General features: G+C 35.6%; 2 protein-coding genes and 2 non-coding genes across 9 annotated transcripts in view; 1 reads left to right on the plus strand and 3 right to left on the minus strand.

Moving 5' to 3' along the window:
• SMC4 (structural maintenance of chromosomes 4) overlaps window positions 1–21,073 on the minus strand; it is a 32,710-nt gene extending 11,637 nt beyond the window's left edge. The window contains exons 1-13 of one of the 2 annotated variants that reach the window (XM_018048228.1): window positions 20,956–21,069; window positions 19,712–19,855; window positions 18,705–18,883; window positions 18,056–18,247; window positions 16,475–16,651; window positions 9,817–9,981; window positions 9,444–9,571; window positions 8,875–9,015; window positions 8,059–8,209; window positions 6,534–6,698; window positions 4,980–5,213; window positions 3,184–3,369; window positions 1,676–1,837 (exon numbers count right to left, since the gene is read on the minus strand). In XM_018048228.1, the coding sequence (XP_017903717.1) occupies window positions 1,676–1,837; window positions 3,184–3,369; window positions 4,980–5,213; window positions 6,534–6,698; window positions 8,059–8,209; window positions 8,875–9,015; window positions 9,444–9,571; window positions 9,817–9,981; window positions 16,475–16,651; window positions 18,056–18,247; window positions 18,705–18,883; window positions 19,712–19,850 (2,019 nt within the window). In that variant the 5' untranslated portion in view covers window positions 19,851–19,855; window positions 20,956–21,069. Of the gene's footprint in view, window positions 1–1,675; window positions 1,838–3,183; window positions 3,370–4,979; window positions 5,214–6,533; window positions 6,699–8,058; window positions 8,210–8,874; window positions 9,016–9,443; window positions 9,572–9,816; window positions 9,982–16,474; window positions 16,652–18,055; window positions 18,248–18,704; window positions 18,884–19,711; window positions 19,856–20,955 lie in introns of both variants that reach the window. The other variant, XM_018048236.1, reaches the window with a different exon arrangement.
• Window positions 16,143–16,239, minus strand: MIR16B (microRNA 16b). The gene has a single exon (NR_129608.1). It is a non-coding gene; the product is annotated as a microRNA 16b (primary transcript).
• Window positions 16,286–16,383, minus strand: MIR15B (microRNA 15b). The gene has a single exon (NR_129606.1). It is a non-coding gene; the product is annotated as a microRNA 15b (primary transcript).
• IFT80 (intraflagellar transport 80) overlaps window positions 21,445–26,603 on the plus strand; it is a 127,517-nt gene continuing 122,358 nt past the window's right edge. For 2 of the 5 annotated variants that reach the window (XM_018048274.1, XM_018048290.1), the window contains exons 1-2: window positions 21,445–21,558; window positions 23,862–24,085. The gene's annotated coding sequence lies outside the window, so the exon portion shown is untranslated. Of the gene's footprint in view, window positions 21,559–23,861; window positions 24,086–25,506; window positions 25,677–26,603 lie in introns of all 5 variants that reach the window. The other 3 variants (XM_013965050.2, XM_013965061.2, XM_018048286.1) reach the window with 2 other exon arrangements.

Raw genomic sequence — 26,603 nt, forward strand, 5'->3', positions numbered from 1 at the left:
AAAATTATATATATATATTAAAATTCTTATATATATATTAAAATTCTGAGGAATCCTCACATGAAAGAACTATTAAAACTAACATGAATTCAGCAAAGCTGCAGAACATGAGATCAATATGTAGAAACTGTATTTCTATACACTAGCAATAATCAATCTGAAAATGAGATTAAGAAAATCCCATTTATAATATATTAAAAAAGATATTAAAGAACAAAATCAAAGGATTTCTAATTTTAAAGCTTACTATTAATCTACAATGATCAAGACAGTGCGATATCAATGGAAAGTCAGACATATAAATAAGAGGCCAGAAATAAACTCGTACATTTATGATTGGTTGATTTTTGACAAGCATGCCAAGAAAATTCAATGGGGAAAGAATACAAAAGGTGTCGTAACAACCCAATACCCAAGAGTAGCTGGACCCCCCACTTTATAAAATTAACAAGGATTAAAAAACTAAATGTAAAACCTAAAGCTGTAAAGCTCATAAAACAGAGAAAGTAAATCACCCTGCCATTAGGATTACATGGTAGCTTCTTAGATATGACACCCAGAACACAAGCAACCAAAAGTAAATAAACTAGACTGCTATCTAAAATCTGCGCTTCAGAGGATGCATCACAAGATGCAAGAGATGGCTCATAAAATGGGAGAAAACATGCAAATTATGTATAAGAGACTTATATCCAAAATAGATAAAGAACTCTTACAACAGCAAGACAAACCAATTAATGAGAAGCAAAGAATCTGAACAGAAGATAAAGAAATGGCCAATAAATAAGCACATGAAAAGCTGGTGTACAAAAACCTGTGTACATGAACATTCATGGCAGTATTAACCATAAAAAGCCTAAACACGGAAACAACACAAATGTCCACCAAATTGATGAATGGATGAACAAAATATGCTACAGAAAATAATGGAGAAGGGAAGAGCATTTAGCAATAAAAAGGACTGAAATGCTTATGATGCAACATGAACCTTTTTAAAAAAAGCAGACAGGGAACTGGATCTTAGTTCCTGTAAAAGGGATCAAATCTCTGCCACCTGCAGTGGAAGCACAGAGTCTTAACTGCTGAACCACCAGCAAAGTTCCATCATGGATGAACTTTGAACACTAAGTTAAAGAAGCCATAAACAAAAGGCTACATATTATGTTATTTCATTTATACACAATGTCCAGAATACATAAATCCAGAGACAAAAAGTCAAAGGTTGTGGGGGTGGGGTGGGTCAGAGAACAAGGGTAGTGATTGCTCATGTGTATGAAGTTCCTTTCTTGGGGGTAATGAATATTCTGGAATTAGATAGTGGTCATGGTTGAACAATGAATTCTGTGAATGTACAACTATATATTTTACAATAATTAATTTTATGATTGTGAATTATATCTAAGTATTTTTCTATTTTTTAAAAAAGTAGTTATTGAAGATGGAAGTTAGCAATTCAAACTACCAGTCACTCCGACATAGGAATGCATATTACTTTAGGGAAAGCAGTATAAGTTTTTTTTTTTTCCCCACAACAATGTAACCCCTAGAGCCTAATACAATCCTCAAAATCTATTAGGTGGTTCACTGAAGTAACTATGAAGAAAAAGCTAGGATTCAAAATCAATCAACACCTGGCACTTAAAAACTAAAATACAGGTAGATTATAAATACCCACCTTATCCAAACCTATGAAGGTTGCAACTCCAATATTTTGTCTTTTAAGGAAGTTTACACATTCTTGGGCTGTATCAATAGAATCAACAACAATGTAGTCTAATGCATGACAACAAGATGAAATAGCAACATCGTATTTTTCATCAATTGTTCCTAAGTCCCCCTAATAAATGAGAGGAAAGAAAAATAATCAATGCATGATCAGCAGGGAATTAGGCACAGGATCATTTCATTACTATTTCATACAGATTTTCCAAGTTTCATTTAATTGAAGAACTATACCTACATAGTTTACCAAAGTACAAAAATGGTACACAATGAAAAATTTAAGTGTCCCTCACATTCGATCTTTCTCTTCTGCAGAGGCAATCACTACTAGAGCTTTTATCTACCTTTAAAAAAAAAAACTTATGGATATACAGAGTCTGAAATTTTAATGAGCACAAAATGAACAGAACTGTTTTCACTGCATGTAAGTGAAAATGTATAATGTGAAGATTTGAAACCTAAAATTATTATAAGCAAAATAACTTATAGAATAATAAAACTCTGAATTATTGAAAACCATCTAAGTAAATCTTTGTCTATTAACAACTTAGCTATCAAGTAACATTAACTAACTAGTTTCATTTTTCCTTGAGCAAAGGAATATGATCAAACTGTGTATCTTCAAAAAACTAAGGCAGAAGTCCTTGACATGCAGACATGGAAGCAACTATGCAGGGTAATTTTCATTTGCCCTTCTGAATCACCCTCTTCTGCTTCCTTCTCTGGGAAGGCTTATTCAGGAGTGCATTAATTGGTTCTTCTGGCTCTCCAGCTTAAGACAAAGTGAGGCACCAGCCAGAAATGGTAGAATAGATGAATGGGGTATCTATTTTCCTCACTTCCTTCCAGCTACCGCTAGCCATGGCCAAATTCCCTTCCTTCTTCAGGTTCAGGAGCTCAGGCTTCAGGCACCCACTATCCCTAGCCTTGGGTTTTGACATCATCCTGTGTGATTTTCCTAAACTCTAGTTACAACCCTCAGTATGATGGTATAAACCTCAAAATATAATTTATCAAATTCTTATTTTTTTTTTAAAGAAAAAAGTAGTTAAGTTTATCAGTACAATTAGATTATTTTCTTAAAGTGACGATAATTATCCCAAACTTTTTTAATGGGCTTCCCTTATGGCTCAGGAATAAAGAACCCGCCAGCAGTGCAGGAGACCTGGATTTGATCCCTGGGTTGGGAAGATCCCCTGGAGAAGTGAAAGGCTACCACTCTAGTATTCTGGCCTGGAGAATTCCATGACTGTATAGTCCATGGGGTTGCAGAGAGCTGGACACAACTGAGTGACTTGTACTTGCACTTCCTCAACTTTTAATGTTAAAGGATCCATACCACAATTTTACCATGTCTGAGTGTAAGAGCAAAATGCTTAAAAAACACTTAATATACATTTAAGTTAAGAAAACTATAATGTCTGAGAAAAATACAGTTATTTATAAATAGATTTACTTTACCAGTCGTCCATAGATTCCTGGAATTCTGCCAGATTTTTTTTCTTGAATTATTGCATCAAGGACTTTTCCCCTACTTCGATTCATTGCTAAGGAACTCTTTGCTTCTTCAACTTTTTGGAAAAGATCACGAACCAAACTTTTGAAATTTATTTCTTCTTGTGTAAGTTTTTGAAGTTGTTTTTCTTTCTAAAGGTGAAAGTAAAGAAAATGAATCCCAAAAGCAGACACCCTTATTACAACATAAGGCCAATAATAAAACACCTGAACCAGAACTCTGCCGTCACACTGTAACTGCTTGCTGCTTTGATTTTGAAAAATATGGATGGGTTTTCTATTCTAAAAGGGGCATAAGTTATTTGGGTCAATAATAAGGTGAATGACCTCAATATAGTCCTAGGAGCAGTGGTGCACTGATTGATAGAAGGAGTAGAGCTAGGGTTTTGGAAATCCCAGTTTTGTACCATACAATTATGCATGGTAGTAGTAGTTTACTTGCTAAGTCGTGTCCGACTCTTGCGACCTCATGGACTGTAGCCTGCCAGGCTCTTCTGTCCATGGGATTCTTAAGAATACTGGAGTGGATTGCCACTTCCTTCTCCAGGTAATTATCCATAAATGTTTCCTAATTCTTATATTCTTACACTAATCAAAAATAGCTCTCAATATAGGACTCTAGATATGGGTGACTGGGTATGGCTATGATTAGAAAGTGGTTTGCTTTCTAAGTTAATAGATAATAAACTGTATAATAGATTTAATATATATTACATTAAATTATACAGTGTTATATAGCATAATTCATTATTCTAATTAAACCAAGGAAAACAAAAGCACAGCTCTGAAACAAAGGCAAACATGTACTATTTCTATACAAAAATGTCAGGCTGCCAACAGAAGAGAAACCTTACACATGTACACAAAAATCCTAACTCTCAGTTTCTCAGTCTACCTATTTAGAGCAGCCATTTTTCCAACTGACATTCTCTTTCATTTCTTGGTTTTAAATTATTACCGCTATTACCAGTCATACTGGTTTCAAGTAGAAGCTCAAGTTATAAACACAATTTACCCCAAAATAAACTCAATCACCAAGAAGACAGAAGTCATAACTGAATATAACCTAAGTTCACATTTAAATTCTACATGGCCATGAAGTTTTCTCATGACCAATCAGTGTGCATTTACTAAAATGAAAAAGACTATTTTCAGTGTCATTTTGCTTCTAAGAGCATCTTTTATTGCAATTTGCCTAATGATGCTTTGGGAATTAAAGTTATGGAATTCCTTACTCAAGGAGAGAAGACTGATGAACTAAGTTAGATGTCTTGATTAGTTCAACAACTTGCAGTCCCAACAAAGAAAGTACGTCCTTAAGTTCAAAAATAGAAAAATACACTAAGACAGTTGACTTGCAAATTTGTTTATACACACGCATTTGACTTTCCTGTATCACCCATAAGTTGCCTACATTTACATTTAGGGAAACAAAAACTTTCTTTTGTTTAAATTATTTCTTCGGGAAATAATGATGGCGATAGCAATATTATTTGCTATTTGACACTTGAGGGGAGAACACAGTTTCTTGACAGTCTCAATTTAATTTGTATCAGATAGAGTACTGAAATATTAACCTCATTCTTTTGGGAAAGATTACACTAAACAACAGCAACAAAATCTATGTATCCAGTCACACCAGATGTTGAGATTAAAAAAAAATGTATGTAAATATGTATGAAAATAAATAAAACTAGGGTTGATAAACAATGTTCATATGAAACACAGAAGCAAAAATTTACCTCCTTTAGCTCATGTTCAGTTTGAGGGAGTTTTGCCTCTATATCTCCAATTGCAGCTTTCCTTTCTTTGAGAGTCTCAGAAGCTGCCATTAGAGCTTCTTTGGCTTTACTTAACTGAGACACTGCAGTATTATGTCGACTGAGATAGATATCAAGTTCTGATTGAGCTACATCCATCTTTGAACGTGCTTCATTTACTGATTTGCTGAAGTCCATAAGTTCTTTCTCTCGACTCTGTTAAAATATGATAGGCCCCCACTTAATCTGAAATACGTGTTTTCAAACCTAAACCGAAGTGGAAACCATACATTTTAAATTTAACTTCATAGATTATGTAAGCACAATATATAGAAATAACTCTCATAAGTGAATGGACTAACAGTTTTTCCCCAGTTGTGAATGTTTATGGTATATAAAGTCTTTCCCCAACTGATTTAATAACAGCTTAATGAGGTTAACAGCTGCTACTGCTAAGTCGCTTCAGTTGTGTCCCACTCCGTGTGACCCCATAGACGGCAGCCCGTCAGGCTCCTCCGTCCCTGGGATTCTCCAGGCAAAATTACTGGAGTGGGTTGCCATTTCCTTCTATCTCAATTTAGAGACTAAAATGACAAAAAATCATGACCATCAACACACACACCCACACTACTGTAGAATATATGTTCAAAGTACTATCCTGAATGTTTTGTATGTATCAATTCCTTAACCCAACATTCCTACGATCATCATTATGCCCATTTTGAGGAAACTGAGGTCAGAGTTTAAATAACTTGTTCAAAGTCATGCACTCACTCATAAGCAGCAGAGCCTGTTTTTAGCTCCAAAGATACCTAGATATGAGTCCTGGCTTTGTCACTAACCTAGGATGCCAAGGCACATGGGATTACTTGATATACATGAGATGAGCAAATGTGAAAAACTGATCTTAAAGTATTCTATTAGGAAAGTGACTGTATGATACTTAGCCACTTTATCACATAGGCATCCTACTTACAAACTCTTATAGATGATGTCAGAACATGTCCATATTTTAAAACAGAATCAATTTATATTAGTCTGTCGAGAAACCCCGAAACACTTCACTGAGGTATAATTTACAAAGATCTTATATGTAACTGACTTAAGCAACCAAGAATGAACACAAGAGCCATAGCTTTAAAACTATTACACAAGAGCTACAAAAGTAAAGAAGGGAGATGTCGACCTATGGTTAGTGTGGTCCCAAGCAATTAAATTACCAAGAAAATAATTTAAGAGAAGAGAAAACGTGATGACTAAACCAACATTAATAGAGAAAAGCACATAAAGCAAAGTATGTGATATGTATTTTCTTCTACCACTTTAAGTTCTCATTCTTGGTTAACGTCTTTTTAAAATGAGAAAGCAGAAAACAAAAAAAGGAGAGTCTAGGTTGACTGTTTTGGGGGATGTTAGATAAAAGCCCAAACTTTTCATTCTAATAGTTCATTTTTTTACTATTACTATAAAAATAATCTTTAAGATAGGAGGAAAAAAAGCCATCAAAATAAACACCAACTGATAAAGAAATCTTACTTCTTTTTCTTTTTGAAGGCCTTGTGTTTCCTGCTTAAGGCTATCCATAACTTCCTTTAATTTTTCTTCTTCTTTTTCTTTTTCTTTCTCAAGGGCATTGTTTTTAGTTGTTGTCTCCCTTATGATATTCTCACTCTTGGCAGGTATACTTTTAAATTCTTCAACCTAAGATTATAAAACAAATTAAAAAGTTACTAGGAGCATGTACCTTTAGGCTATCCAATACCATTAATATTTGACTTATTTAAAAGCATTTCTCAAGATCTTCTAGATCTTTGCAGTTTTCATTGTAATTAGGTTTGAACCTGCTAGCTTTAGCAAGTATACTTCCTTAACCATATGCTATAATTTCTATATTCTCAGTCTAATTCATAGAATCAGGTAAAGATAATTCTATGAGTTCTTGATTCCTTACAAAAGACAATTCTCCTTGGCTGAGCTTTATATCTTTCTTCCTTCTGCTCTAACTTTATGCTGTAATTAACCTTCTTCACCTACGAACATGGTCTGAGTACATGTAATTCCTTAAGTACCCTTCATGGTACATGGTACATGGTACATTACAACTAGTCTCTCTCAAATCCTAAGATCTTTCCCAACTTTACCCTTTCAGAGTCACTATGTGGGACTCGTATTTTATTCCATTAATACCTTCCAGTAATAATCACTCTTTCACAGTTGGTGTCCAAAGGTTAATAACTGTACTTGAGTTACATTTGGCTTACTCTGTCCAATTAAGGGGTTACAATGACATCCATGGTATTTTGCTTACTCTGGTTATCTATAACGGGAGAAATTAAACACTTCCCAAAACATTATCCCTCAAACACTGATTCATATAAGATGTGCTACTACTGTAACACAAAGTATTTTGTGAATAAATGCATTTGCTTATAAGGTAAAGCAGAGCCTATAAGTACCTTGTAAATATATGGTACAAAACTTTTTTGAGGGGAGGGGCTTTCAGTGTTGCCTCTATTAATACCTGATTAAACTGTGAATATATTTGAAATGCTCCAAATTAATTATTAGTCTGGGTCCCAGCAAATTAGGCACTCTGGTCTAAAGTTCATCATCTTTTAAATCTTCAAACTAGCTAATCAACCCCTTGCTATAAATTATGGCTTCCTCTTCCCTCCTTTCTAAAGAGAAACTCCTGCTGATATTCTTTACTTGATTTCTGTAGACAAAGGTACTACTTTTAAAAGTCTATGCTATGTAGCCCCAAACCTCTTTTTAAACCATATATTATAGGAAGATTATTTTGTCAACAAAATAGAATTACTGATTTGGTAAACAATTCTCCAACAATGTATATCAGATACATAAGCTCTAAAACTCAAAGTCAATGAATGCAGGATTTCCATAGTGGGTGAGGGGGAGAATTAGGTTCAGAGATAAAGCCTGAAGCCCTTAACATTCAGAATTCCAATTCATTTTCTAAGGGGCAAGAACATTCATGAAAAATAATAAGAACTACATCCGACAGACATGAAATATTAAGCATTTCCCCCACATAACCTACCTTTTCTTTATCTTTTTGAAGTTGTTTCTCTAGTTTTTTGGCTTTACTTGTAGCATGTTTCAATTTTTCCCTAACTTGAACATCTTCCAAATCTAGTTTTGTAAATTTTTCTTTGTTCTCCTCAATAAATTTTGTAATTTTACTCAGCTTCCTAGCAAAGTAAGAAAATTATCAGTCACTATTTTGGATATTCAGATATTTTCAAGTGACTTTATATACCTTGCTTGAACCACTATGTAAGTGTACCAAGTTCTTATAAGGTAGGATCCTAATACTACCTGCTTCAAGCTAACCCTCCTCTCCATCCATATTTGAAGAAGTTGTTAAAATGTGTGGTTATGAGTTATTTTGTCCTTCAAAGCTAGATTGGAAATAGTGACTATGATGTCTAGGTATATAAAAATTTGACCATTAAAAAAAAACAGGCAAAACTCATTTTAAAGAATAAAAAAACGAGAACTGAATAGGTAAGGGATACTGGTATCACTGAAGATTGCCATGAAAAAAGTAATGATACAACTTTAAGACAACTAACCTGTCAGGTTAAATACCTATTTTTGCAATGATGTTTTGTATTATTGGGTTCTGCCACTAGGGGGTAGCATCCTCCACTATTAAAGACCAGAGTTCGGCACTCAAACCTGTGATAAACTGGAAACGCAGTTCAGTTTTTTGGTTGCAAAAAGAAACCATTTAAAATATTTTATATGCTGGCAAATATATTGCCTTCATATGCTGTATTAAGTTTATATATAGACACACACACATACATGTAATAAAATAATCTACTTTTAGTACTTTCCAAAAGATTATTACTTCTCTATATCTTTTACAGCTTTATTCTTAGCTTTCATTTCATTTGACAGTATATTGCTCTTCTCATTAATTTCTTTGGTATCTTCATTAATTTTTTCCTTTTGAGTTTCCATTTCAGCAATTCGTTTCTGCAGATCATAACTAGAGAGAGAGAAAAAGCTATCAGAGATCCTAAAGTACCATTTTTAAAAGTCTGAAACTATTTTAAGTAAATTCAGCTGTTTCTATATCTAGGTCTTTGGAGGGGGAAGGAAGAAACCAACCCAGGGTCAAAGCTAGCATTAGGACCAAAATAGGATCCATATAAACACAATTAGATCTGCTATTAAATGAATTAAAAAGAATTTATAAGTAAAACTATTAAGTATTAAGCATAGTGATATTTGTGAACCCAACTTCAAGTAGGATAGTTAAAAATTAACTTCACTACTATATCAAAAACTCTAATTTAATAAATTCATCACAACCACTTGCAGAATTTTTTTTTTACTTCAGTCTTTACATTTCTCTAATATAGGAAAAGAGAACAGATTAGATTAATACAAAAGTTGATAAATTAAGGTACTTACATGTAATATTGACAAACGTGATTCTTTTTTCTAAATATTTCATTTTCCAAGGTAAGAAATTCAATGGCTATGTTTTTCTCTCCTTCTAAGGCATCTTTTTCCTTTTCTACCATTTTAACTCTGTTTAACTACAAAAGTTAAAAGGATAGAAATTGTTCATGTTAAGTGTATTGAACAGTGTGAATTTAAAATATGCCAACATTAGATAAAAACAAACTACATTCATAAAACAATGTTTCTCTGAAATATTAATAAGGAAAACATAAAACTTTGCTTAAACAATTATGATCTAACATAACTTGAATTATCTGGCTTAGTAAAATCTGTTAATCAATGAAACATTCTGGTTTACAAAAGTCTATGGAAGATTCACCTTCTCTCCTCTGTGTTCATTTAATATTTCAACTCTCCGACATAAGACTTTAATAGGTTCATTTAGTCGTCCAGAACCAATTATATCTTCTAAATATTCAAGCATACCCTCATCGTGTTCAGTCTGGCCTTTTGGTTTCATCATAGCAATTTGTTCAACTTCACCCTTTAAAAAAAGTAATATTTCACTCTCACTGTATATGTTTGGCTACATCAGCCTCAAGTAAGAACTAGAAACAAGTCAATTAACAAATCCAACATTAAATTAAATGATATGAATCAGTAGCATAAAGAGATTTAGTAAGATGCAAACAGGACTTCCCTGATGGATCAGTGGTAAAGAAGCCTCCTGCCAGAGACTTGAGTTTGATCCCTGGTCTGGGAAGATCCCACATTCCTCAGAGCAACTAAGTCCGTGTGCTGCCAACTACTGAGCCTGTGCTCCAGAGACCAGCTTTGCAACAAGAGAAGCTACTGCAATGAGAAGCCTGCACAACACTAGAGTAGCTCCCATTCACTGCAACCAGAGAAAGCCTGTGCAAAGCAACAAAGACCCAGCACAGCCAAAAATAAATACATAAATAAAATTATATAACAATGCAAGTAATGATGTTCTTACTTTCTAAACAAACAAACATGCCATTAAATGAAAAAGGAAATACTATTTTCTCTCACGGTAGTAACAGGAAAACTGACTGCAAACTGAAGGTCTTGGTACATACAACACTGGAAAACTTTTGCTTGCAATTATTATTATAACAACTTTTAAACTACAGTTAAAATCTAAGATTAACATTATATATTTGCATTTATGCAGTTCAGTTACAAAGAGAAACGAAAAAAGTACAGTCAGTAACTTTCAAGGCTGACTGAAAGGCAGCCATTTAACTTGATGGGGGAGAAAATTTTGTCTGAATATGCTCAGGCAAAATGCTACTTTACTCCGCACCAGTAGTCTGCCTGTACTCTTTATTACAACAGAAGAAAAGGGACAGACAAGTAGAAAACTAAAAACATATCCCTTTATTTCTGCAAAACAGCACAAAATGTTATCCTGAAAAAAAAATTTTTTAAAAGGGGCATATATTCTGTCTCAATTTAAGTATCTACAGTATTTATAAATGAAACTTAAAAATCTGGGTTAAAACTTGCTAATGACAAAGCATCATATTTCCAAAATCTTCAATAAAATTATATACAGTAGAAAAAAACTAAAGATCAAACAAGAAAGGATAAAACAACTCCTCGAAAAATCTACTTATTAGGGACTTCCCTGGCGGTCCAGTGGTTAGGGTTCTGAGCTTCCATTGCAGGGGGCACTGGTCTGATCTCCAGTTGGGGATCTAAGACCCCGTAACGGGGGGGTTGGAGGGGGGGGAAATCTACTCATTAAAAATCAAAATTAAAAAAAATTTTATAGATGACCAGTTCTCTGTATTTTGACAACAGCACATGATTATAAAACACAAGGTGAAATGTTATCCTAAGAGCCTGTCATTGTTTAGATTTCTCTGTAACCTTGGGTATGTATGAATTAGATTTAGCTAAATATTAGTGTTTAAACTAAAACATGTAGACATTTATATAAAATATTTTTATATAAATATTTCAATTTATATAATTGAAATATCTGCTTTCAATTATCAGTTCTTTCCAAATATTTTAGGCAAGCTTTAGGTTTTATACAGAACTTAAGCCTGGAAGAGTATCTAAAGCTTTGGATCACAACAGGTGAGACTCTAGCCATTGTACAAGCCAAGACTTATTCAGTTGTTATCTAAACAAAGTTTATCAACAGCAACATTGCTGACATTTTGGGCTGAATACTTTGTTGTGGGGAACTATGCTGGGTATCATAAGATGTTTAATAACATCTCTGACCCTACCCACTAGATGCCAGCAGCATGAGGCTTCCCCCAGCTGTTAACAGCCTAAACTGTCTCCAGACAATGCTACATGTACTGGGTGAGAGAGAAAGCAACAACTACTCCCAGCTGAGAATCACTAACCTGGAAGTAGTCAGTTTAACTCTTTTACGTCTGTGTTTATAATCCAAATATCTGACACCAAATAGTCTAACATTCTGATCTGATTTGAATAGCTGAACACTTACTATAAGATAAATGAAAAGCCATGCCAAGAGAACTTACCTATCTGAGTCAAATCACATAAGGTATTATTTAGGCATACATTTTTCAGATAACCAGAAGTTATGACTTGGTGTAACAATCATAAAAAATATTTCTAAAGGTATTATACTTTTCAGGCCAAACTATTTACTAAAGTGATGGAATACTACTATTAGGAGACTGCCTAGCTTCAAACAAAGCATAGTGGTTGCTTGTTTTTGGTCACTTGTTCCTCCCTTTCCAGTTAAAAAAATTTTTTTTTTTTTTAGTTTTTAATTTTTTTAATTTTAAAATCTTTAATTCTTACATGCGTTCCCAAACATGAACCCCCCTCCCACCTCCCTCCCCATAACATCTCTGTGGGTCATCCCCATGCACCAGCCCCAAGCATGCTGTATCCTGCGTCAGACATAGACTGGCGTCCAGTTAAAATTAAAGATATATAGCTCTGATTTCTTTTCATTCTAACAAGGCTGCCCAGCAGTAAAAACATTTTCAAGTGAAAGAAAAGGACATTTATGAATCAACATTTCCATCTCAAGTCCCATATAACATTGTTTTCATTTGTTATATGGGATCCATTAAAAAATGGTTATCATCAATTAACACTACTGAATCAACAGGTCATTAGAACATTTAGGCCTCTGCCTGTCATGTGACTATTAGGACTGTTGTGGTATTTCAATGACAACCTGAGACCTTTCTTGTGGTTCTGTTCCTTGATGTTCTCTGACTGCCTTACCACCTGCTATTTGTTTTCTTCCTTATCTTTCCAATTTGTGTCATTTCATGTATAATCTAAGGGCTGACAGTCTATGCTTAGAAGACCACTCATTTCAGAAAACATACCTATCCCACGTAAAATTACAAAGTAGTTTTAATTTACAGCAATAACCTCAAAACATTTTAATAATAATTTAAAACCTGAATTTGAAGTCACGTTGAAAGCTCCAAATCACAAACAGTGGTAATATGGTAGACAGAAACCCAAACAAGTTTTAAGTTGCTATAAAGCTAGCATCTGAAGCTGACAAAAGTTTTATAGTCCTCCTCAATGTTATTTCTATTTTCCATAGCTTAAGTATACTAAACAAGGTTTTAAACACATTTCTTCCCTGTTGTTTACTAACTTCCTATGTTTTAATTTATATTTACACTATATCAGAGATATTAAGCAACTGTGGAAAATACCATTTACGGTTTTTAAAAGCAACATAAAAATAGCATGCATATGTCAAGAGGATATTTATAATATCCAAGGCCTAAACCTTAACTTATTGAACTGGGCAGAAAACCAAGATATTGTGACTCATTTACAGCATGCCTCAATAATCTAATTTACAATACAGCTTAAAAATCTAAGAGGAATAAATAGGTACTATGCTTTATCTTTATTGAAACAGAATCCAAATTTTACCAAGCACTGAATCACAAACTCAAATACAGTACACATATAATAAAACTTTTCCTAATAAGGAAGGCCTTTATATTTAAGGTAAATATGGGTGTCTGCATCAAAATTAACGGTCCAGATTTACTAGGTGTTGAAATTTTGCCTTGGTTATATTTTTATTTTATCCATTTTCTATTTTACTGTTAAGTTATTGTTTTTATGCTATTCTAATACATTTTTAATTTGTGAACTAACAAAAGCTAAGAAACTATAATGACCGAGGTCAGTATCTGTGTAAAACAAGTGCAAAAACAGAAAGGACAACAATTTAGGAGGTAGACTGCTTGGTATTATTTTGGGTGCCTAGAGATAGCTTCTTTCACATAGTGAGGTGTTGAACAAGACACTTCTGGATAACTGAAGTACTACTGATAAAACTAAAACAACTTCTTTTGATACAGCACAGTCTTATTTCTACAGATAAAAGATCAGAATTCAATAAGCTTATACGTTATGCCAAGCAGGGAAGAAGTATACAGGAAAGAAAAAATGAACAGGTAACTCAGATCTTGGTTAATCCAATCTCCAAATTACTAAATAAGAAAAAAATCTTAGTTCTTATTTTTAAATTTTAGTTTAGATTTTAAAATATGAAGACAAAAAGCATATGAAGTTGAAAACTGTGACAAAATGAGCTACTGTGAAATCTTTCAGCTAATAAACTCAACTTGTTCATACCAAGAATTATGACAATGGGAAAACAGCTCTCAAACAAGGTATAAACAGGGAAATGTACAAAAATGTACAGATTACAATGGCCAATTATAATCTAACACTTTTAGAAAGCATGTAGAAGGACAAGAAATAGATTTCTACCATCTTTGGATCACTTATAGTATCTCAGTTTAGTGACTCATTAAAATAGCCAATGATGAAATTTTAAATCATTTCAAATACTAGAAATGCCTACTTGAAGAACCTACTATACCATTATAAATACTATATAAAAAAATTATCCTTATGGACTTCTAAATTTCAGTGCTTTTTAGTCTAAAAAATAAGTTTTCACTTTAGCTGAATTTCTATCACTTAGCCTGTTAATCACTGCCACTGGCCAAAGAGCCTACATTTTATTCAAAGCAATCACCTATGTTCTGATGGTCTCAAGTTCCCAGTCTCCCAAACTAGTTAATTTTTAAGATAAATGTTATTTAGTGGGGGATAAGGTAACGAAAATTGTATTCTTACTTACCTTCAAATGCTTTAAATTTCTAGGGCAGGAATCTAAGATTTTGATAAGGAACTAAATAAAAATCCATAGAAACCACTGCCTCTTTCCCTCAAACTTTAAAATAATTATATCTAGTCCAGTCCCTGTTTCTTCTTCCTAACAGGTGAGCTCCTAAGAGTCTTATCTGTAAATTTAATCAAATGGAATTCAATTTGTTAATGTGGAAAGTTTACCTTGGTATTAAAAATGATTTCAACAATGTAACTGTTAAGATGATTAAAAACAAGTTGAGATTATGAGGATAAAGGGCTTAAGCATCCTGGACACTTTAGAAGCACATACTGAATATAAAATTTACAATTTAAAAAGTATTCTGATTTATCTCTTTGAGATGTTACTTTATTTAATTCCCTTTATTCACAGAACTATGTAGAAAGGCTACACCAAGGAAAAAAAACTTACAAGGGTTAAAATACAATCTATTTTGATGAGTCTACATACAGGTGTAAAACTCTGATTATTTCAGGGTGATAGTAAATATACAGCAAATAATAAGATAAACACAACAATAAGTTCCTGCAAAATGGTATCATTATCAAATTTAGTTTTCTAATGAGGCATAACTTTTTAATCCATAATTAACCAAATCAAGTCCCAGAACAGTTAAATTTGATTAAAAAAAACACGCACAGCTTTAACCCCACATTTATGTAAATTCAAATCTCATTTAGAAATATATCTGCTAATGATTTCCCAACATCCATTTTAAATTAAGTTTGGGTTATAGAAGTATACAAATGAACAACTGGTAGTGAGATACTAACATAAGTTACCCCAGAATTATATTTACTTACTTTCCACATACATTATGTATAAATAACTTTAATTTTTTAAAAAATAGTTGTAAAATATAGACTAAAATGGAAATAATGGCTAACATTTTGTAAGTTTCTTACTGGGAATACTCAGCCACACTAATAAAAATTACTCAAACCAAAATCCAGTTTAAAACCAGTAGTGCAGGACACTAAAGAATATCAGCAGCTATTTCCACATCACAATAGTTTTCCTCTTAAGCCATGCTTTTACACTAAAAACTTTCTTGAAAGGTAAAACATAGAGAAGATGAGGGATTTTCTTACCAAGCAAATCTGGTAGAAAATATCTTTACTCAAATAAAGAAGTTTCTTTTATAAAAATCAACTTAACACCATGTACTTAATGTTACAGCTCTTTAAAAAGACTTTAACAGTATGATACTTAAGAATGAAATATCACTTTCTAATTTTCCAGTAGTAGTGGTTCAATAGGCCATTTGAACCAAAACACAGAGCTTGTATAAGCTTTTAATTGACCATTCTAAGTGTTTAAAAAAATAAAAAATTACATCAGAGAAGTCTGTCAAACACCAAGAATCCAGAGTGGTTTTTTCCCCCCTTTTTTGGAGTATATAATATTAGTAGAGATTACAAATAAGAACAAAAGTGAAAGAACTATTATTAAAAGATAACAAATCTTATTTAAAATGTTATCATAAAGAGAAATACAAACAAAAATGATAAATAGTTGCTATGTCCCTGTCACGCTAAAGCAGCACAATAATATTGGTGTTTAATATTTATTTTACTACCCCAATATTTACGTGCTGCTAGAGCGGAACAAGTATGTCAGTCCATCCAAACAAAATGAGCATATGATCATGAAAATACAGTTTTGAATGAATTTCCTTAAATTTCTAGAGCAGCAAATAATGATTCGCATCTTGACTGTAGTATGTAAACCATGATGTGCTGCTACAGTACTTTAAGGCCTCAAAAATACAGAATTCATCCAATAGGGAAAAACCTCTTTACGCTTTTACTAAAAGGAAAAAAAGAGAGAACCTCTGATGTCTTAATAAACTTACCTGTAAGATTAAAAATCTATTATGGTCCAAGTCAATTCCATGGCTTCGAAGAAGAATTCCAACATCCTTAAATGTAGTCTTTTTCCCACTTACGTGATAAACAGAAGTATTATCTCTGTAGGCCGTTCTGGATACATAGAAGTTACTGTTAGGAATGACTTCATAATCATCCCCTTCCTGTTTTGAGGAAAAACAAAACCAGAAAACAATTGCTGGTGTTAAGTCATAAGTTGCTTCAAATTTCACTCAATTCATATTGAAACCAATTCTATGGATTAAGAACTTTAACTGGATATGCACAAAAGCTAACAATAGTTCTTAGAATTAATTATCTTAGCAAGGAATAGAAATAATTTTCTATTTCTAAGGAGTTCTTGGACTCCTTCCTCACAGATCACAAAAAACCAAAAAGTCAAACCAACTACATCTTCAAGCCTAGAAAACATACTTAACTGAGAACAGAACTGAAGGGAAACAAGAATCCCACTGTATCCAAAACAAACTCACCCAAAATATTAAACCACCTTGATAGATTACATTAGTTCATTAAAAAAAGCTGCAAGGGATGATTCAAGGAAAAAGGGAGGGGATGGTAGTACGGTGACATAGATTAATTTTTTGGGGGTGGTGGTGAAAAATAAGTTATCAATTAAAGGTAAAAAGAACTGCAAGAACGGACAACTACATTCCCCTATTTTTTAATCAAACAAAAAGAAATGAAGGGCAAATCTGGTTTAACATTAAAACTTGCTTTCCTTTAAAAACTAGGTCATTTTGAAACCATGACTTTTAAACTTCACACAAATCAAGTGTAATTAATAAGCTACAAAATCAAATCTGATTTACTGGCTATCTACTTTCCAACCCAAACTGTATAACAGAAAAGCACTAAGAAACAAAATTAAAATATATACCACCATGTAGATTTATTTAAAGCTCGTTACATTAAAATTAAAAACAAGACCTAGAGGCCAAATCACATCCTCATTTTGTTATGTAATTAGTTTTCTACATTTTTAGGTTCCAGCCAGTTTTGAACTACGAATTCCCAAAGCTGATTATTAAACAGAAGAGAAAAAACCCCAGTACCAACAGAGCCATGTAAATAACCCAAATAGGCATTTTATGTATAACTGTCTCCTTTTAGAGGGAAAAAAAAAGTTAGCTTATCCTTCTGATGTTTTAAAAGAGTAGTAGATTCCTACTAACTTTAACGTGAATTGAAATAACGGAGATGGTAAAATTAGTCAACTTACATTTTCAAGTTTAGGTAACTTATCTGAAAGCAAGGAAAACATAACTTTAAAACTGGTACTCAAGATACTAGAACTGCTCAAAAAGGTACTATTATGAGCTACTTCTAATTCATTTCCCTGACTAAAAATTTTAATATTTTAACAGCCACCATCACACCTCAAAAAGAAAATACGATCATGGAGGCAATGAAATCAATACTGGTTCTGCTTTAACCATATACTAATTTTTACAAGCTAATTTAAGCCCAAATTAATAAAATGTGTAATGCACTGAAATCCTGTCTTCCTTACTTGAAGATGCAAATAACTAAACAAAATCCCTTACCTTATCAATTATCTTTTGAAAATGAACAGCTACAGTGCAACTCTGAATATCCTTATGTTCATCAGAATTGTGTATTAGAACTGAGAGTTTTTTAGATCTTATTTTTTGTGCTCGATAGCCAAACACAAAAAGCATAGAATCAATAACATTGGATTTGCCACTGCCATTTGGCCCAATAATACAGGAAAATCGCTGCATAAAAAGAACAGGAAAAAAAAAAAGTTAAAAAGGTTATACTACTGATTTTAATTTAAAATAATTTAACTTGCAGCAAAACTACAAGTATTCAAAAAGCTTTTGCTGCCAGAAGATAGTTTTCACAGATCATGTCTTGTATGTTACAAGTTTCAATACTTTAAATAAGATCATATTCTAATTTTGACTCAGACTTTTTACAAAATTCATTCTTACAGTTAAAAAGAAAATATTCTTTTCAAACATAAAACCCACAAATTCTATTCAGTGAGGAAAACTTTATAAAGAAAGGTACCAAAAGACAATCAGATAAACAAAAGCTAATTTTAGTAGTTAAAAGCGTAGAAACCACACCATGTATGTATCAATCAGAATATACAATAACTACAAAACTGAAACAGTTTGTAATAAAGATGCATTACCTTACAACAGCTAGTTAAAAATTGTCAAATACCTTATGGAAAGGTCCCAGAATTTTTTCCCCAGCGTAAGATTTGAAGTTCTGGTTTACAATATGAGTTATCATAAGACGAGGAGCTCCAGGTTCATTGGTCATTGCAGGAGGTGGGGGAGGAGGGATGCTATTCAAAATCTCTTCTAAACTTCTATTATCAATTTCCTCACTTGGAGTTTCTAAGTCAGTCAAAGGAAAGGAAAAAAAGGGGGAGACAGGAAGCCTGCATCAGTGCAATTTGTAGCCTGCTAATCTTTGAAGACGTCATTTATGAAACCTAGGAATCTCTATTTTTCACTCAAATACAGTATTATCTTACATTCACAAAGGATGACAGTCTTTAGGCTTTGTCTTACGACAAAGGAAAATTTTTGAAAGAGATGCCATCAGTCACAAAATTCTATAGAAATATACCTTTTAGGAGTCAATACACTACATCGTAACGCAAATCTGGAAAATCCACAATCACTCGAGTCCCTGCCTGAACAGGTGGTCAAATCCTACGGCTCTAGATCCAACTTTCAGTATCTGTTAAGCATCCGGAACCCTAACTTTGGACACTAGCGAGCTCCCGTGACAGTTACAGGGGTTTCATGTCACTCAATTCCTGGACTCAACAAAACCTACGGCGTGTGCGGGCGTAGGAGCGAATTACCTTCTCTTTGCAATTTAAGATCACCGAGGTGAAGTTGTACGATCAAGCAACTTTTTATCATATTAACAAATAATCACGCTGACACTGAAAAAAGTCCACTCTGGCTGACCGTGTCGATTTCCGCGGAAATATAAGACAAGGAACAGAAGTTCAGAATTTTAGCTATTTACTAGCCCCCATTCCTCCAGCACCGTTAACCGAAATTTCACTGTCGAATCTGTGAAAATCGCCTTCTTGACCTTCGGACGTCAACCCCGCAGCCCTTCTCGTCCGCGCCCTGGAATACCAACCGTCCCGGGTTGGGTGCCAGGTCTCCACGCGCTTGCCCTCGGCGTCGCGAAGGGCTACTCACCTGCGGTGGCCAGCGCCTGGCTCCTCGCGCGGCCGGGCGGCGGATCGGGCTCCGCGTCGCTGCAGGTGCTGTCCGGGGACCGCGGCGGCCCTTCCTCTCTGCGATGGGCAGTGGAGGGCTGGGTGCCTTTACGGGGCATGGTCGCTGGAGCCGAGGGAAAGCCGGGTGCAAGTCAGCCCGCGGGCCGGCGGCCGTGCCGTCAAGTTCCCTGTCGGCCCGCCACCCGTCCCACTCAGGGAAAACTTCATCCACCCGTTTTCTAGGGCTCCATTTAAAAACCCCGCGCAACGCCAGCGAGTCCTCGGGAAAGAAGGCACAAAAAACTCAAGTGCTAGGAAGGCGGGATTCGCCCTCTCAAGTTCTAAGCAAGTTCCTAGACGTGCTTGCGGAGCGAGCAAAGAGAGCAACTGCTTAGGTTCTTTTAATTTTTTTAATGTCCCCCTCCTCTGCCCACAGTGTAAATGTGTAAGAATACCGTAACGTCATTTCTAAACGAAGTTACATCCCGCACTCCGACATTTACGGACATTCCCACGCTCTCGGGGCTGGGGATCAGAGCGCAGATTCTTGTCTCTGAGTCCGTACTAGCTTTAGGTTTGAGGGGTTCTCAACTCTTCGCAGAGCAGTCGGGAACCAAGTGGCGGTTCGCCGCCCACCTTCCTCTCCCCGCCATTTAGCCCTTGGCGCGGCTGACGGCCGGGGGGCTTTGAGGTCTCCCTTTACACGCCGGCCGGGGCCCGGCGGCTGCGGTCGACCGCTCGCGACTTTCAAATCGGAAGCCGGCAGCTCCAACTCCGCTTCCATCACCTTGGGGTGGCAGGGGTTTGTCCCTGAGGTCCGCGGCGAATCCCGCTGGACAATAAACTACGAAAGGCCACCAGTAAGGGCTCAGACCTAGTGATCAGTCCCTCGGGAGAAGAGAAACGGGCAGAGGGCCGGGACAGGGGGCGACGCCGTAGCCGACCAAGATTTCTGAGAAAAGGTCCGCGAGGGCTGAGAGGGCCCCAGCCCCAGTGCCACAATCGACGCTTAAGTAGCTCAGAGAAGTGGCGCCCGGGAGAAGCGCGCGGGAGCTTCGACCGCCGGGGAGCGACTGAGGGGGGAGGGGTGACAGCGAGCGAAATCTCCCCGCGGCAGCCTCAGCCTAGACTTCGGCTGCTCCAGCTCAAGGCCTCTTTCCAGGCGCCTGCGGACCGGGCAGGAAGTGAGAGTGTGACAACCGATCAGGAAAAGAAGTACTTTACCTGCGGGATAGTCCACTCAGACCAAGGCTGGAAACGGTTGTATAGGCCCCCCCGGTTCCTACCGGTGTTTCGGCTCCGGGTCCTTCACTCGAAAATGGCGCCTAAAATACAAACTCGAACGGAAATTCGTTACAAACGCGCGCAATGCTTTCTGGGAACCACTAATTTGAAAAAAATGCGGCGATTATCGCCATCTTCTGATACCTTACGCGCATGCGCGAACTCCTGGCGGGACCCAAGCTGCAGGGAACATTTTCTACTAAGTGAAAAAAAGCGAAACAATGTTTTCCGTGGCCCTACGGCAATAGCACTCTTATAAATTTTTTTTAAAAGCCTTGCGAATCTTGAGAAAGATAAAGTGGAATTCACCCTACAGTTTAAGTCAACGACCAGTCGTCCAATAACGTCCCTTTAGAAGAGGGCGGGCCCACTGAGGGGCGGGGCCTCAGGCCCGCTCGGGTGACGCGCTGAGGGGAAGTATCGCGCGAAGAGGGAGTGAGCTTAGCTCTTAGAAGTCGCTATGGTGACAGGACTGTCCGCTGCTTCTTGGTAACTGGTCTCAGTTCTGTGAGAAAGATCGACCCCGTTTTCCTGGAACTTAAGGTAAATCTGTTTACTTCCAAGCGAGAGTTGAGGAAAGGATTTGGAAGTTGTGGCCTTTACTGGATTCACCTTCCCTACTTTGATTGTGTGTGCGGCGTGAAGCATCGGTTATTGCCCGTCTCACTGGGCGCTCTGGACTTAGCTTTTGGGATGCGAAGGAGGAAGCCCTGAATTTGGAGGGAGCAGAGGGGCAACACGGAGGAGAGAAGATCTGGACTGGTGAATGATCGTGTAGTGAATAGCAAATAATGATTTTGAGTTATTGCTGTTAGGTCATTAATGTCACTAGTGAAAAGGGGTTTTGAGTTTTTAAAATCATTCGACTGAAAGACTAATGGAAGAAACGATTTGCTGGTGTCGTCTGGTTATGGGGAAATTATTGATCTGCAGATATTTCTTAAGTAGCTTCTGTATACACTGCACTCTCGGGCATAATCAGGATTATGGAGCAAGTATTCCTGCTCCCAGATAATTTAGTTTTGTTAATGGGTTTTTAACTAGGAGTTTGTGGATCTGGTAGTAGGTGATTGGGGTTCAGAGTTCATACCACTTCTCCACTACCCTAGCCCCTGCCTGCCCCCGGAATTGAGTACAAAATTCTGTGTGCTTGTGAATTTTTCTGGGGAGTTAGTTTTTCCAGAACTTTGATCAGATTATTAAACTTGGTCCTATCCCATCGCACTGTTAACCGTTAATTGATCTGAATAAGTCCAACAAACATTTATTCAGAGACTCTTAAGTACTTGACTGATAACTGGGAGCCTCTTTTATTTCCCCTTTTAACTTTTGCATACTTAGGACTTGGCATGCTGAGGCCCCAATAAATCTTTATTGAGTGAATTTACATTGTCATTCTAAGTAAGAAAGTATGATTCTTGCCCTGAGGAGCATCATGTTAAGGTTCAGTGATTCTCAAGAATTGAAGGTGTGGAAGACACTCCCCTTAAGTGTAAGAATTCAGTGAGGTTGAGAGACTAAGGTGATTTGAATAAACATTGACTCAGTATTGTAATACACTTTTGTTTATTTGTAGTTGAAAAAAATTATTTTCATAAGACAAACTACAGACAATAAAGGTCAGTGAAAAATTTGGTTGGTAGGTGTACCAGAACATGTACATCAGTTCTGTTTGAAATCATCTGGAATTTTTTGGATTTTTAAGTCTGTAAAACACTACTAAACCCAAGTTGGAGAGATATTAACCCTGAAAAATAGCAAAGACTAGACCAAATTGAGTAATGTATATGGGAAACAGAGCACCATGTAGGAGAAAGATGTAACAGATAACAGAATCCCAAGTCTCATCATTTTTTTAAAGCTACCTACTTAGACAATGTGCTCAGTTTGTCAAACTCTGTTTTTTATGAAACCAGCGTATAATACCTACCGCATAGGATCGTTTATGATTGTTCATCTAACATACACACTGCATGCATTTGATATTGCTGTGTTTATGACATTGACCTTGTTAGGGTATGTGCTAAGGTTCAATAATGGGGTGTCAAGTTAGAAGAAGGTTAGTTTATGAAGAGTCTTGAAAACCAGGTCAAGGATGTTAGATTGATAAATCTTCAAAATATTAGAAAAATTTTGAGCTATGGAGTGACTTGGTTAAAAAAAAGTTAGCACTTATGTGGGATATATGAAAAGAGAAAGAGACTGAGATCAAGCATGGCTTAGATCGTACTGTCCACTTCTGTATGTAGGAGATGAGAGGTGCCTATGCGGTAGAATGGTAAAAATCTGGACACATTTAACAGTTAATAGTCTGAGCTCTTAAAGTTAGATAGTATGCTTTGTGAATCTCTGGATTAGTGATGAGGGGATAAGAAAGATAAGTCACAAATAAATCTTAGTTTTACTACCTTTCATGGTTGTTGTAAATAATGTTTGGTCTTAGTGACTGATAAGAAATGTAATTTCAGAAAATCAATAAAGTGACCAATAGCTCTAGATTTAGTTGAGCCTAACCATAAATATTTTTTAAACAGAATAAATACTTTTTAAACAGGCTTAACTCAGATTGATAATGAGGAACAGACATTGATAACCAACAGCTATAGTGGAGACAAATCTAGAGTGAAAGTCGGATACTCAGAATAAGTGAAGACGTGACCTGAGAAGAGATTAGGGTCACAAGAAGTAGACTTCCTCCCTCTTGATTGATCCTTGCTAGTACTTTGCATAAAAAGAAGCTGGTTCTGTTGGGATGGGCTCAAGTTAAAACCACCTTGGAAAGTATAACCAAGTCTCATCTTTCTGGTCCAAAATCATCTACTAACAGCCATTATCTATAATTTCAGGCAGTTCGAGAGGAGAACCCTACTTTTTGTATTTTAAAAAGTTGTGCCCCCTGGGAAGAAATAAGAAAAGTTCAAGGGGAAAAATTGGAAAAGAATTAAAATTAACATCTGCAGTTCTTTAAGTGCATAGTTAAATTTTGTCATCATTATAATAATATGTGACGGAAGACCAAATCCAAATTGTCTTGAGGAAAAAAAAATAGCTTCCGTAAGCAAGAAGTTAGGTGAGTATAACTGGATTCAGTATTCAAAGAAAGAACTAGGAGTGTGTTTCTTTGCTCTGCGTTACGTTCCCTTGTCTTGGCATTATTCTCAGACCTCACATAGTAGCCTCTGATACCACCATGCTCTCCCCTTGCCGTAGGGTAAGATAGTTATAGTAACTCTTGCCTTGAATCTAAACTTGAAAACCTGGAAAGTTAAGGAGAGTCTTTCTTCCCTGTCTTTTAGTTGAATAAAGGTTTCCTTCGGAAAGCTCTAATTGACTTAAGCCTAGGTCCCATGCTGACTCCATTGAAGCCATATGGGCTAAGAGGGAGTAAGTGGTATTCCAAGAAGAAATTCTTTGTAGCTCAGAACAGAGTGAATATATGAAGGGTAATGAAACACCAGTTTTCTCTACAAATATCAAATAGTTAAGTTCTTCCGATGTTTCAGGCAATCTACTGGACATTTGTAAGATGTCTTTTTTTTCCCCCCAATCTCATGTCTACTCTATCTCATTTAACATCATAACCAACCTGTGAGGTAGGTATTATTAGCCGCATTTTATATATAGAAGAAAACAGTACAGTGTTTGGAAGATCACGGAGTAAAGGTTTCAGTCAGAAGTGTGGGAAATGCAGTAGAAATTGCTAAGAGAATGAGAATGGTGGATCTTATAAAAAAATTTATTAGTTTTTTTTTAATGCAGAAATGCTTAAAGAAAAAAGCAAAACTACGCCATGAACATATCATTCAAATATTTCTATGTTAAAACTATAAATGTATGGATAAAATATTATGAACATGATAACTTCAAACAGTATAGAATAGTATGAAATGAGGATTAAAAGCTTCCCTTTTCATACCAGTGTCTCTACCCTTACAAAGCCTCCATTAAGTGTCTTGCACGTCTTTTGAGAAAAACATTTTAGTATGCATTAACGAGTATATATCTCTTCCCCTCCTATTTTTTTATCACAAAAGAGATTGAGTTACATAATACTGCTGTATACTTTGTTTTTGTCATTTAAGATATTATAGACATCTTTCTGTATCGATACATATAGATTCATCTCATTTTTTAAATAGCTGTACAGCATTCTAGTTTGTCAGTTGAATGTGATTTTTTTCTCTGCTAGTTGAATTAAAAGGATGAATTAAAGATGACTACTTATTTTTAATTTTGTGAATCACATGGTTTATTGGCTCAAAGTTATTAGGCCATCCTGGATTATAAATATAACCAATATGAATAAGATTAAAGTATAGCTAGCTCTACTTAGAGCTAGAATTGCAAGGAAATATGAATACCACTCCTTATACATACCTGGGAAGCCCCAGTACATATACTTCAAATACGTACAGGAGTTGGAATAGGGTGGAGGTTGGAGGTCTTTAGTAATTGAACGATACTGCCAACCCTGTTTCCATTGTTTATTAGGTGTTTGAATCTGTCCCTGGAAATGGTGCATCTTCCTCTGCCTTCCCTGTTACATGAGAGATCCCAGCTCTAGTCTACAAGTGGTTCTATGATGGAACCAGTCGAGTAAAGATCTGCTTCTCTCTCACTCCTGTCTTTACTGGAAAAGAGACTTAGGAGTCTAATCAGAGGTATCAATTTAGAAAACTATTGATAAGAATAATACTTTTAAAAACAGAGCCTTGGGTAATTGTCAGCAAACCATTAATTTCAACTGTTAGTATCAATGCCCATGGGTTAGCCAGTGTGCAAATGACCCAAACAGAACCTGTTGGAAACAAACTTGTGATCTAATGCTTGCATTTGTTATCTGTCCTTCATATTCTTATTCACTTCTGAGGCTCTCTGCTATGTTTTATCTCTATGTATATTCTTGTTGACAAGTCATACCTTCCCTCTTTCCCTCCTAAAATTTCTCTCATTTTCTCAGTGCTTTTACCTTTTAGTTTTTGTTCTTAAACCTAATTTTCTTTCTTTCTTCTTTTTTTTTGTAAACTCTTACCTTTTTAAAGTGTACCATTCAGTGGCATTACATACATTCATATTGTTGTACTACTTTCACCGCCATCCATCCACAGATCTTTTTTCCTCTTGCAGAACCGAATCTCTGTCCTCATTCCTCCTTCCTGCCAGGTAATCACCATTCTACTTTTTGTATCTCTGTATTTGACTACTTTAGGTATTTCATATAAGGGGAATTACATAGTTTCTGTCCTTTTGTGACTGCTTTCATTTAGCATAATATTAAGTCTAATTCTTAACATTAATTCTTAATTCTATTTTCTTAATTCTACTCCACATTAAAAACACATGTATCTGGAATATGAGTGTATAATCTCTGATAAATATTTAAATTTCTGATTTTTGATAGTACTATATAGAATTCTGTAATAAGCTTGTACAGTTTGTATATGTCTCTTGGTATACATTTACATGTACTGATATATGACAAATTCCTATGACTAGGAATTCTTCCCAGGGTAAATTCCTTATATATACCTACTTCAAATCAGTATCTTCTAACTCAAAATATGGCATAGATGTGTTAGATTGGCAAA

The sequence above is a fragment of the Capra hircus genome, chromosome 1 (assembly GCF_001704415.2).
Source record: "Capra hircus breed San Clemente chromosome 1, ASM170441v1, whole genome shotgun sequence".
Classification (NCBI taxonomy): Eukaryota; Metazoa; Chordata; class Mammalia; order Artiodactyla; family Bovidae; genus Capra; species Capra hircus.